Genomic DNA, 13,757 nt, shown 5'->3' on the forward strand with positions numbered 1-13,757 from the left:
GCTGGCTGCTGGATTTGAGTTGGATAAGAACATTATTGATCAGTATTATAATTATTATTGCTTCCTTGATTGTTATATGATGTTGCATCCAATGTATCCCTTACCTCATACAGATGTTTTGTGAAATGTGTCCAAAACTCACAGATCCTGGACAAGCATATGCTACTTACCTCTCTATGAGAGAAGGAAGATAAGTCATATTTATGACTTAAGAGGGGATTGAAGGGTTAAACAGAATTAGCTGTGTAATCTGTATGAAGGACAAGAGGTTGGGTGACATCATATTGAAGGGTGACTATGTATACATTTACCTCCTGTCTTTATAAGGAATTGTTTCTAGTCAGCATTATTGAAATGAGAGCTCAGCTATTCTTGTATGGATGTATATAAGACCCTGTACAACAAGCAATAAATAGAACTGTTTCTGACATCATACTGCATCTGTCATTGACACGTTCTCCGGGCGCCTGTCTTCGGGGACAAAGAAAGGAATCACGGTGCATAGAGAAGGATAATATTCTTTCAATTAGCATGGATTTTCTTTTATTTTGGCTGCTGTTCCTCTAATGTTTTAAAGAAGCACTCCCACAAAAATGTTTATTCTTTAACCTGTTAGGGCTCTTTTACACGAGCAGATGCACTGTGGGTAATCCGCTGCGTGAAAGAGTGCCAACCTGCGCTCTGGACAGCAGAGACACGGAGCATTAACATGATTGATAATGCTCCGTGCCTCTCTGTGACATTTTTACTACAAAATCACAGTGACATAAAGTTATCACCGCGATTTTGTAGCAAAAAGGTCACAGAGAGGCACGGAGCGTTATCAATCATGTTAATGCCTCGTGTCTCTGCTGTCCAGAGCGTGGCTTGGCTCTCTTTCATGCAGCGGATTACCTGCTCAGCATCCACTCGTGTGAAAGAGCCCTTAGAGTTGCATGATGTAACCTGTAATGCAGGTAATCTTACCAGTGACTGTATTTGTGAGTTTTCCCCTCCCTGCTTCTCGGCTGTGTCATGTGACCAGCAATCAGACTTTCCAAATAACACAGCATCTTATGTGTGGACAGGAAGTTAGTTTCTCTATGTATTCCTATGGGAGACTCAATGTCAGTCTCATAGGAATGAATAGAGAAGTAACTGACTTCCTGTCCTGTGTCAGTTGGAGACCAGAGTGTTGGCCACGTGACACAGCTGAGTATCAGAATGAAAGAAATAATCAATACATTCACTGGTGAGAAAAGGATCTTCACTACAGATTACATCATGCACCTTTCTAACAGGACAGGAAAAAAATAATTGTGGGAGTGCTAATTTAATTTTTCCGTGAGAATTTATTAGGAAACAAATGTGGCTCACACATGTTATATTATGGCTAGTAAATGCTCCATACCAAAGAATACTGTTGCACTGGCCTGCAATGTGAGCTCTCACTGAGGACTCTTGAAGAAGAACTGTCACGACAAAGTGCAGTGTATTTCTGACTTCAGTTATACACGGGGGAGGTATTATCAGTGACAGCATTCTCTGAGTAATTGTGTATACAGAGATAGATGTCATTCCCTGATAACAGTACACAGGAATGGTTTTAAAGAGGACCTGTCACCTCTCCTAACATAAACTACTTGCATTCCCCATGTAATAACAATTCTGGAGCATTTATTCTTATGAATCTCTGTTGTGCCATTCTGTTATTATATCTAGAAGTTATTAAACTTCTAGGAGAAATAATAAAGGCATGGAACAACATAGAGTCACAAGATTAAAGTCTCCAGAATTGTTAAAGCAGACATGTCAAGGGGAAGGTTACAGGTGCTCTTTAAGTTTAGAAACTTAAAATGTACAAATTACTAGTTTCACTGAATCTTTTTCCACAAAACTATATATCAATTTGGCTGATAGCTATAGATATTTGTAGAATACCGGCGCTGGCACAGAGAAGGTAGGGGAGAGTGAAAATTAATACATGTATACAGGACACTAATTATAAAGTGTCTACCTGTATCTGATAGATGATCATTTGGTGATGTGGTGTGATCCCGTTTGTTCCAAGAAGTGCTGTGTAGATCTATTGGGACGCTTCTTGCTCTAACTCTCACCTTGCGCGCTGCCCAGGCCGGTAGCTAGCGCACACACGTGGAGGAGCCTGCAGGGATGAGTTCAGGAGCGTCTTCGTGTGACGTCACAGCTTTGTTCTGGGTGCCTCCAAAGGACAAATTTCCATCCAACGTGTTTCTGAACCTACAGGTTCCTGACAAAGGAACCCGTAGGTTCAGAAACGCGTTTCCACCCAACGCGTTTCTGAACCTATGGGTTCCTGACTACAGAGTTAGAGCAAGAAGCGTCCCAATAGATTTACACAGCGCTTCTTGGAACAAACGGGATCACACCACTGTCACAACCAGACATCTGAGAAGCCTTTCTGAACCTCCTCCTTGAGCTTTCTTTGTTTTGGTCTTCAGTTCCTCATCTCGTTAGCCTCTCTCAGCTGTCTTGTAGTTGGACTGATTGCATCGCTTTAAATTCCTCCCCATAATGCATTAGTGTGCAGTTTATACAACTTCCTGGAGTGTGTGTGCATGCTGATCCTATTTCCCAGTCTTCTACAAGATAAGTGTTGTACATTCATTTGTGATTTTCTGTTTGCTGGATCCCAGGTGACCCTGACTCCCTCCGTGTCTAGAGTAGGGAGCCGGTGGTCGTGTCCCCTCACTATTGTAAGGTATTCAGGTGTTATATAGTCGAGGTACGAGGATATGCGATCATCCACCATTGGGGTGTTCGCATAGGCTGAGCAGTCAGGGAGAGTGCCAGGTCTTATGCAGGGGTCTCCCTTTTGTTCCTTAGTTTCGGATCCAGTGAGTCATATATTCATTTTGCATTGTCTTGTTTCCTGTACACATTCCGTGACATTATAAACCGCCAAAACTGTCTCAAGCATGGATCCGGTTTCACTTTTGACTGAACGCTTTCAGGGTCTTTCATTGGAGGTAGCTGATCTCCGTAAGACTCTTTCTCAGTTTCTAGTGACCGGTTCAGCTTGCGTTCATGGAGTTTCTTCTGAGCCTAAGATCTCGCTCCCGGATATGTTCTCCGGGGGTAGTGAGAATTTTGTGCGTTTCAGAGAGGCTTGCAAACTCCATTTTCGCCTTCTTCCCCATTCCTCTGGTGATGAGGAACGGCCCCTCCGTTCAGTGGATGAATTCTTTTTAGCCCTGGGTCAGATATATGATGATCTGGATCGTGTTGCTTTGGCTGAGTCTAGACTACGTCTGTTATGCCAGGGTAAACAATCCGCAGAGATATACTGCTCAGAATTTCGGAGATGGGCAGCTGATACTGGTTGGAATGATGCTGCACTCCGAAGTCAATTTTGCCATGGTCTTTCAGAGGGATTTAAAGATGCATTTGCCTTTCATGAGAGGCCTATCTCCTTGGACGCTGCTATGTCTCAGGCCGTTTCGTATTGACATTGGCGTCTTAGAGAGAGAGGAGAGATCTCTCCTTCCTGTCATACTCAGTCCCAGGACAGTGCAGTGGTCTCATTCTGTGCGCAGGGGTCTCAGTCGCTGTCAGCCCCTTCTGAGCAGGAGCCCATGCAGCTGGGGTTGATTGCCTCTGACAATAGAAGATTCAGCCCGCATGGGAAGGTTTGTTTTTGTTGTGGAGGTATAAATCATTTGGCAAATGTTTGTCCCTCTAGGAGATTCAGGCAGTTTTCTGGGAGTAATAAAGAAACAAAAAGGAAAAAATCTTTTAAAAATGTTCCATCTGTTACTATTGGCAGGGTTGAGGCGGAAATTGAAGGTTTTCTGTTTGCTTGTAGTTCCCGTTTTGTCCTGCCTGCTAGAGAGCAAGAACATTTTGTTGTGAGATTTTTGTAGATAGTGGAGCAGCTGTCAATCTCATTGATAATCATTTTGCGATAACTCATGGTTTCCAGGTATGCACTTTGGGAAAGGATATTCCTGTTTTTGCTATTGATTCCACTCCACTTTCTCAGAAATTATTAAAGGGCATAGTTCACAATATTTGTTTAATTGTGAGTGATGCTCATGTTGAGGATGTGTCATGTTTCGTCCTTAGCGGATTACCTACTCCTCTTGTGTTGGGGCTACCCTGGCTCACTAAACATATCCCCACCATTGATTGGCAAGCGAGGCAAATAAATGGTTGGAGTGACTTTTGCAGAGAGAATTGCCTCACGACATCTGTTTCTGAGGTTTCTACTAAGTCTGTACCACCTTTTCTCTCTGAATTTTCGGATGTCTTCTCTGAGAGTGGAGTTCAGGATTTGCCCCCGCACAGGGAGTACGATTGCCCTATTAATCTCATCCCAGGCGCCAAGCTGCCTAAATCTCGTTTATACAATCTTTCCCAACCTGAAAGGGTCGCTATGCGTGCTTATATCTCTGAGAGTCTGAGAAAAGGACACATACGACCCTCGAAGTCACCTGTTGCCGCAGTTTTTTTCTTTGTTAAGAAAAAAGATGGTTCTTTAAGACCTTGTCTGGATTTCAGGGAGCTGAACAGTATCACTATTCGTGACCCTTATCCGCTTCCTCTGATCCCGGACCTGTTTAACCAGATTGTTGGGGCTAAAGTCTTTTCCAAATTAGATCTAAGAGGGGCATACCACCTGGTCAGGGTCAGAGAAGGAGACGAATGGAAGACGGCCTTCAATACCCCTGAGGGCCATTTTGAGAATTTGGTTATTCCTTTTGGTTTGATGAATGCCCCAGCCGTTTTTCAGCATTTCGTGAACAGCATTTTTTAACATTTAATGGGAAAATTTGTATTAGTGTATTTGGATGACATTTTGATTTTTTCTCCTGATTTCAAAACTCATAAGGAACACTTACGTCAGGTCTTGCTCATCCTGCGGGAGAATAAATTATATGCGAAACTGGAAAAATGTGTGTTTGCGGTTCCAGAAATTCAATTTCTGGGGTTTCTTCTCTCTGCTTCTGGTTTTCGCATGGACCCCGAGAAGGTCCACGCTGTGCTTGAGTGGGAGCTTCCTGAGAATCAGAAGGCGCTGATGCGTTTTTTGGGCTTTGCCAATTATTACAGGAAGTTTATTTTGAATTATTCCTCTATTGTTAAACCACTCACTGATATGACCAGAAAGGGGGTAGATTTTTCTTCCTGGTCGGTAGAGGCGCGTAAGGCCTTTTCTAATATCAAGGAGAGTTTTGCTTCCGCTCCCATCTTGGTACAACCTGATATTTCTCTACCCTTCATAGTTGAGGTTGATGCTTCTGAGGTGGGTGTGGGTGCGGTCTTGTCTCAGGGTTCCTCTCCTTCCAAATGGCGACCGTGTGCCTTTTTCTCGAAGAAACTCTCCTCCGCAGAGAGAAATTACGATGTGGGAGATAGGGAATTGTTGGTTATCAAGTTGGCTTTTGAGGAATGGCGCCATTGGCTAGAGGGAGCCAGACACCCTATTACCGTGTTTACTGACCATAAAATTCTGGCCTACTTGGAGTCAGCCAAGCATCTGAACCCGAGACAGGCCAGATGGTCTTTGTTCTTTTCAAGGTTTAATTTTGTTGTCACGTTCTGCCCTGGGGTTAAGAATGTGAAGGCAGATGCCCTGTCACGTTGTTTTCCTGGAGGTGGGAATTTTGAAGACCCGGGTCCCATTTTGGCTGAAGGTGTGGTAGTTTCTGCTCTTTTTCCTGAATTGGAGGCAGAGGTGCAGGCAGCCCAGTCAGAGGCTCCTGATCTTTGTCCTCCTGGGAGGTTGTTTGTGCCTCTCGCTTTAAGACACAAGATTTTTAAGGAACACCACGATACGGTCCTTGCTGGGCACCCGGATGCAAGAGCCACAGTGGATCTCATCGCTCTGAGATTCTGGTGGCCTGCGCTTCGTAAGTCGGTTGAGGGTTTTGTGGCAGCCTGCGAGACTTGCGCTCGTGCCAAAGTCCCTCATTCACGGCCATCAGGTCCTCTTCTTACCTTACCCATTCCTTCCCGTCCTTGGACACATCTGTCCATGGACTTCATTACGGACCTGCCTCGTTCCTCGGGGAAGACTGTGATTCTGGTGGTGGTGGACCGTTTTAGCAAAATGGTGCATTTCATCCCTTTTCCTGGTTTGCCCAATGCTAAGACGCTGGCGCAGGCATTTATTGATCACATTGTCAAATTGCATGGTATTCCTTCAGACATAGTCTCTGATAGGGGCACGCAGTTTGTTTCCAGATTCTGGAAGGCTTTCTGTTCTCGCTTGGGGGTTCGGTTGTCATTCTCTTCTGCTTTCCACCCGCAGTCGAATGGCCAGACAGAACGCGTCAATCAGAATCTGGAGACATATCTGCGCTGTTTTGTGGCGGAGAATCAGGAGGATTGGTGTTCTTTTTTGTCCCTTGCCGAGTTTGCTTTAAATAACCGTCGTCAGGAGTCCTCCGATAAGTCACCATTTTTTGGTGCATATGGGTTTCATCCGCAGTTTGGGACATTCTCGGGAGAGGGGTCTTCTGGTTTACCTGATGAGGACAGATTCTCCTCATCTTTGTCATCGATTTGGCAAAAGATTCAGGATAATCTAAAGAGCATGAGTGAGAGATATAAGCGTGTGGCAGATAAGAGACGTGTGCCTGGTCCGGACCTGAATGTTGGTGATCTGGTGTGGTTGTCTACCAAGAATATCAAATTGAAGGTTCCCTCCTGGAAGTTGGGTCCTAAGTTTATTGGGCCTTACAAAATCCTGTCTGTCATCAATCCTGTTGCCTACCGTCTTGATCTTCCTCAGACTTGGAAGATCCATAATGTTTTTCATAAGTCCTTATTAAAACCTTATGTTCAACCCATTGTACCCTCGCCTTTGCCTCCTCCTCCAATTATGGTTGATGGTAATCTTGAATTTCAGGTCTGTAGGATTGTGGATTCTCGTGTTGTCCGCGGTTCTCTCCAGTACCTCGTTCATTGGAAGGGTTATGGTCCTGAGGAGAGGATGTGGGTCCCAGTGACGGACATTAAGGCCCCAGTGACAGACATTAAGGCCAAACATCAAGCTTTTCACGGATGTAACCTACCTAACCTAACCTACCTTGATTTGAATTGATGCACCTATTATAATAAAAAAGGCCACTGTCCATGCCCGCCCATGCCCTGCGCGTCTCTGCAGGCACGGATGCTGCACTGCTTACCTCCACTCGCCTGCCAGCATCCTTGCTAAGTTCTGTAGGCTGCAGCCTACATGGAACATAGGCTCCCTGGCCTGCTCTACAGGGTGCTTCCCCCTCTTGGCCTCTTAAAGGGCCAGTGCGCTTGCAGCCAAATGTGTTCCCAGCCATTGGCTGGAAAGTCTGTGGTAAATAAGTCAACCTCCCCAAGGGGCAGGGGATGGGGTGCCTGAGCTTAGGTTCCTAGTCTACAGCTTGTCAAGTGATGGTGCAATTTTCTGTCTGACTACCGATTCTGCTCCACATCTCCTGTCCTGACCATTGCTTGTTTACTGTTTTGTTTGTCCCATTGTTTACTGCCTCGACCTTGAATCTATTTCATGGATATGCACCAACCCAGCCTCCCCTGACCTTTAGCTGGTTTCCTGACTACGACTATTGCTTGACTCTCTTGGTGATTCGTAATGGTGACTCTGACCTCTGATGATCTGCTGCCTACTACAGCAGGACTAATCCAGGAGGTAGTGGCCTGGTTGATAAACTGCAATAAAGTCCAGATCCCTGTACAGGCGTTAAAGGGTGAACACTAGGGGACCGCCAGGACAACTCCCTTAGGCCTTACCCAAAGTCTAAGTGGTTAGTTGGAACAGTGATTTCACACCCACTGTTTGTTACAGCCCCACAGAAGTTAGATGTGTTTCAGATTTTGCTCTAGCCTTTGGTCAAAATGCTACTTTTTACAAAGTATGAGGGGTGTTCAATAAGTTATCTACCCCAGCATGTTTTGTCAGTGTTAGAGAGCTGAGCTTGTCTGTGCAGGTTGAGACATGTCTGGACATGTAACACACACAGTAGCAGTTCAGTCTGAAGAAAGCACAGGAAGTGGCAGGATGGCAAGTGCAGTACAGTGCGGGTCTACAAACAAAGTGAGGGATTTGGAGCTTCGTTCCATGATTACATTCCTAAGGCTACTTTCAGACTGGTGTTAGGCTTTTCCAGCAAGGGAACAGCCTACTGGATCAGTACTACCGTTTGCACACGTGTGCTGCCAGAGGTCTGCCCGGCCCGATTCACTATAATGGGGACTGGCCGGAGATCCGGCCACAGCAAACATGCCGAGAGGCGGCCGGACAAAAACTGCTGCATGGTAGTACGGATCCAGCAGGCTGTTCCCCTGCCAGTACAGCCTGCTGGAAAAGCTTAATGCCAGTGTTACAAAGAAACAAAAGAAGCCTAAAGAAATCCATGAAAGGATGAGTAAAGTTTTAAGCCAAGCAGTTTAAATGGGGGTAGGGAATCAACTAAAGATTACCCCTGTTGAAGCATCTTCAGTGGAAATTTGGCGTAAAGTGGAGGGCATGATTTTGGAAGATCGTCGGGTCAAAGTCAATGTTATAGCTCCTGAATTAGGCATTTCAATTGGCACAGTTTCCAGTAACATTCATGATGTTTTGATGATGTCCAAGATCAGATCCCGATGAATGTTGACGTTTGAGCAAAAAACTTGTCGCCAGCAATTAAGCCAAGAGAATTTTGACATGCTTAGAGAAAATCCAGGAGACATCTATTCTCAAATTATTATGGGTGATGAAACATGGGTCCACCATCATGATCCTGAGACCAACCAAGAATCCATGCAATGGAAGCACAAGGGGTCACTAAAGAAATTTTGTGTGCAGTAGTCAGCTGAAAAGATCATGGCAATATTTTTTGGGGATAAAGAAGGCGTTTTCTTACTAGAATTCATGTCGCACAAGTCAAAAATTACTGAAGACACCTATGCTTCAACAATGAAGGCATTACGTAGGCAAAGAGAAACGCAGTTGGAAGTTGCCAGTAGGTGTGTTGCTGCTTCATGACAATGTGCCAGCTCACAAGTCTCGCAAATCACAAGCTGCTATCAGGGAATGCGGCTTCATGGAACGTAACCATACACCCTACAGTACAGACCTGGCTCCCAGTGATTACTTTCGAAACCTAAAGAAGTTTCACGTGGGCAATGATTTCCTGATTACAATGCAGTCAAAGCGGCTATAACAGGGTTCCTGCAACAGCAAGAAGTCTCCTTCTATCCTGAGGCATCCGATCAATGGAGGCGAAGTGGAATAAGTGTGTTGAAGTCAAAGGGGATTACATTGAAAAGTTGTTTTCATATTCAGGTAAATAACTTATTGAACACCCCTCGTAGGTGGATTTATTAATATACTTACATAGGTGATATTACTCAGTAGAATGGTGGTCTCTTTGGTTTCTAAATTTTGTCTAATTAAATTACCATCTCTGGTTTCTTGGATGATTTCTGAATCTAAGGAACAAAAAAAGAGAATAGCATTGTGATGTTTTTTGTTTTGTTGTGACATTGATATAAACGCTTGTCTTTTGCTACATGATAGTGATAGGGTTTCTACTCCTTTAGTTGGGGTCAGCAATGTCTATAACACTGGTGCCAGATTATCTGATGTGCAGCAGTATGTGATAACTATAATATAATACATTATTAACTTTTGGATGGCACCCCAAAGACCACCTTTTGAATACTTTGAGCATCTTATATAAGTTCTTTATCATAAGTATAAAATATAACACCACTTTGCTGAGCATGCATATATATGGTAGTAAATGAGCAGAGGGGACAGAGTCGATGCCAGATACCTCTAGAAGCAGCGTATCTTCTGAGAACAAAAGACTCAGTCCAAAATGCAATGTATCCAATCCTTATTTCCCCTGATATCAGCTGTCAGGGGAGAGTTGGGAGGCTCCATACTAGGGATGAGCAAATCGATTCATCTCATTAGCTTCTGGAGCAGCGACTGTGCATGCTCTGCTAAACCTCCGGATAGCGGTGCATGAACAATTGCTGCTCCCTTAGTGGAAGCAGAACCTCTGCATTTGTGCCGCCACTTGGGACAGCGGTGCAGTCACTAGATTGTCAGGGCCAGGCAAGATGTCTGGCCCTGTAAATCAACAGGCAGGTGGCTGCTTCTTCACCTGTAGGGACAACCCTTCACAGGTGAAGAACTCTTGCTAATGAGATCACTCTATTAGTTAGAATCTAACTCCATACACGTTAGATGGTTGGCTTAATCCGAGAAATGGGGAGGGGGGGGGGGGGTTGTCAAATTTATGTGCATGGGCAAATTAGGTATACATCTGTCATCTGAGTTGTTTTTCTGTGTAAATAGCTAGTAACATATCACGTCATTAAAAAGTTATACTAAAATACTCAACATTTTATGTAAACTTAGAATTTGGAAGATTATAAAATATTATTCAGCAGTATAGGTAACCTTTAAAAGGCCTGTTTCTTGAACTTACCACTTGCCCAGAAAATTTTGGGTACATGGACCTCGTAGTCTGGATTCTCAAGGTCAGATAATGTCAGGCATAACTTTTCTGGCTGTCTTGGGATATCTGATAAGTAAAAGGTATAGAGTTAAAAAGGTTCTCCGGTCATTTCTTCTAATCTGTAGTTAGTAATAATCTGTAGCCAGAAATAGTGTTAGTCCTCATGTACACACATTGTACTACTGATTAATGCAGAGTTTGCATAAAGCTCAGTGACGCTTTAACTGCTCATGTGCATATGCATAAGGCCCTATTCACTCGACCGTATCCGTTTTGCGGTCTGCAAATTGTGTATCCACAAAACAGTGTGGAGAGTGGGGGGGGGGGGTGCTCTGGTAGACACTGGTAGCTGTGCACGAAGCAGGGACACAGGATAAAGTCTGATTTAAGTTTATTTCACACAAATATTTAAACAACAGCAAAGTATTAACAAAGAGGCTTAAACAAACAAACCCTGCTCGGCTGAGCAAGTACCTAATACAAAAGACAATCCCTGACTATACGTGGGCTACCCGGCCCACAGGTACAAATGGCAAGTATCTGGTGGCACATCCAATACCTTCTGTAGTTCAGCTTCTCCAGGTATGGCTAGACTGAGCTTTAAATTAGGCCCTAACAACCCATGTGACCCGCAGCTGTGGGATATGGAAGCCCAGGACCGAAGCCCGGGTGGAGTGAGCATCCCACTGCCTACCTCACTCCAGTATAAGTAGGTCCCAGTACGTATTTTACAAATCTGTCTATGTTAGCTATGGCCAACATAGACAAAACAGACCATCAACCCTGCTTATTCTGCGTCTGGATTAACCCCTCAGTTCCCAGAGACACACCCAAGGTTTACCACACACAGTTTAACCATTTCAAAGGCAGATATTGGTTCTCCCAAACTATGCCCTTGTCACAACAGATACCAGCTGTGTGAGTCCTGTATTTTGCGGTCCCGCAATTTCTACCCTATGTTAGAGATGCTTATCCTTGTCCACCCAGCAGACATCCGGATGTGGACAGCATACGGTGTGCTGTCAGCATCTTTTGTGGCCCCATTAAAATAAATGGCTCCACATGAGATCAGCCAAAATGCGGATCTGATGCAGACCAAACAGACAGTTGTGTGAATGGGGCCTCAAAAGTAATGTTTTTCCAGAATATAGCAACAAATTGAAAGGTATCATTACATTTAGCTGAGCTAGCTCTACAAGGCTCCTGGTTAGGGCTCATGCACACAAACGTATTTTCTTTCCGTGTCCGTTCTGGTTTTTTTGCAGACCGTATGGGGAACCATTCACTTCAATGGGTCCGCAAAGAAAAATGGAAGTTACTCTGTGTGCATTCCGTTTCCGTATGTCCGCATTTCCATTCCGCAAAAAAATAGAACATGTCCTATTATTGTCCGCATTACGGATAAGGATAGTACTGTTCTATTAGGGGCCAGCTATTCCGTTCCACAAAATACAGGAATGCACACAGACGTCATCCGTATTTTTTGCGGATCTGTTTTTTGCAGACCGCAAAATACAAACAGTCGTGTGCATGAGCCCTTAAAAAGAGATTTTTCTTGTGACAGATATGCGAAAAATATTTCCTAGAGATTCCAACTGTGAGCATAGCCTATGAGTATGAGACATGCTGCTTTTTCTCTACTTAGATGATTTTAGATTACGCATATTATCCTTTAGTTATAATTGTTTGACAATGCAAGTATAAATTAAAGGGGTTATGCAGGGGTTTTCTATTGATGATCTATCCTAAGGATAGGTCATCAATAGAGATGAGCGAATTTCTTGAAAATTCGATTCGGCTGATTCGCTGAATTTCAAAAAAAAATTGCTTTGTGACGAATTACTTCGCCACGAAGCGCATTTTTTTGTAAGTAGTGGGAGCAATGACAGGGAGCTGCGATAGCGCCGCCCCCGTCATTGTACCCCTCAGATGCCGCGTTCATACATGATCGCGGCATCTGAGTGCACAAACGGTGTGAAATTAACATTTAAAAAAATGACATCAAACTTACCACGTTCATATGTGCGCGACGGGCCTGCGAGATTACGTCATCACGCCGCACGGGATTTCGGCTGAGATCTTCAAGCAAGATGGAGGCTGGCGGCCCGTGCGCAAATGGAGGAGGTAAGTTTGAATTTCAGGATTAATCGATTCGCTGACACGAACCACGAGGAAATTCGGCTCATCTCTAGTCAACAATATCAGATCTTTGGGGGTCAAACACCTGGCACCCCCGCCAATCAGCTGTTTGAAGAGGAGGCAACAAGTTGGACCCCCGCAGATTTGATATTGATGATCTATCGGTCATCAATATAAAACCCCTGCACAACCCCTTTAACTATTTGGTTTAAAATATGATAGAACAGATTCTTACCTGGAGAAAGCAGGAATATTGCTAACAGGACAACTGACATCACCACAGAAATCACCAGCACTGCCAGGCCTATTCCACGCCAATTACGGGGTGGGGCCCCAAAAGAACGCATTTCCTGATAAAGAGAAGACAACACTGTGAACATGAAAATGTTTTCTTTGCAACTAATTTTTGTCCATGCTCTGTCCCTTTGTCCCTCAAATTCGAAGTTTAATGCTTCTTTCTCGCAGAGGCTGGCATAGGTTGCCACTCACTTTTCTGGTCACTCTCAGCTTGTAGGGTTGGTATAAATCTGTCTGTTGCTTCTCTCCCACACACCAGCTAGCCACTTGCTGCTCACACATCAGCTGCTAGCTGTACACTCTGTAAGGGTTGAGACTTCATATTGTGTCCTGAACCTCCATGTTGTACTTCATTTTGCTATTTTATGTTATAGACTGTGAACTTCTTTGCTAAAATTACTATAACCTCAAGGTCACTCCTAGCCCCCAGCACCTGGTCTAAAGGAACTTCTATAATTGGTAGAAAGACTGGTATGTGATTAACACCCACACTTAGGATTAGGGAGACACTCTGGGCGTATAGCCAAGAGATGCTCATTTCAGATTTTGGTTTTAATGATGTAAATGTTTAACTACGTCTTCAGTTGGAACTGATCCAGAAATTTGCTTTATAACTCTGCTTTCTTTCAATAAAGTTTAGAGAAACTTGGTACATAGCATTGCGCGTGTGTATCAGTTATTCTGTGAGTCCACACACATTTTTCTAATTTGGAACCACTACTCATCCGGCATTGGGGTCTTTGCCCTAACAACTCCCCACTATCCTATAGCCCCCAGCTTAGAGGGATGGAGCTAGCCCACCCTAGCAACCTGAGTCTTGGGCAAGAAAAATGAACAATTTCTCCCATA

General features: G+C 44.2%; 1 protein-coding gene across 1 annotated transcript in view; it reads right to left on the reverse strand.

The window, feature by feature from the left end:
* LOC122932239 (inactive dipeptidyl peptidase 10-like) overlaps positions 1–12,958 on the reverse strand; it is a 176,034-nt gene extending 163,076 nt beyond the window's left edge. Inside the window, exons 1-3 of the mRNA XM_044286533.1 lie at positions 12,847–12,958; positions 10,443–10,538; positions 9,338–9,432 (exon numbers count right to left, since the gene is read on the reverse strand). Coding sequence (XP_044142468.1) covers positions 9,338–9,432; positions 10,443–10,538; positions 12,847–12,958 — 303 coding nt within the window. The remainder of the gene's footprint in view (positions 1–9,337; positions 9,433–10,442; positions 10,539–12,846) is intronic.
* Positions 12,959–13,757: the final 799 nt, after the last annotated feature.

Source organism: Bufo gargarizans, chromosome 3 (genome assembly GCF_014858855.1).
Source record: "Bufo gargarizans isolate SCDJY-AF-19 chromosome 3, ASM1485885v1, whole genome shotgun sequence".
NCBI classification, from domain to species: domain Eukaryota; kingdom Metazoa; phylum Chordata; class Amphibia; order Anura; family Bufonidae; genus Bufo; species Bufo gargarizans.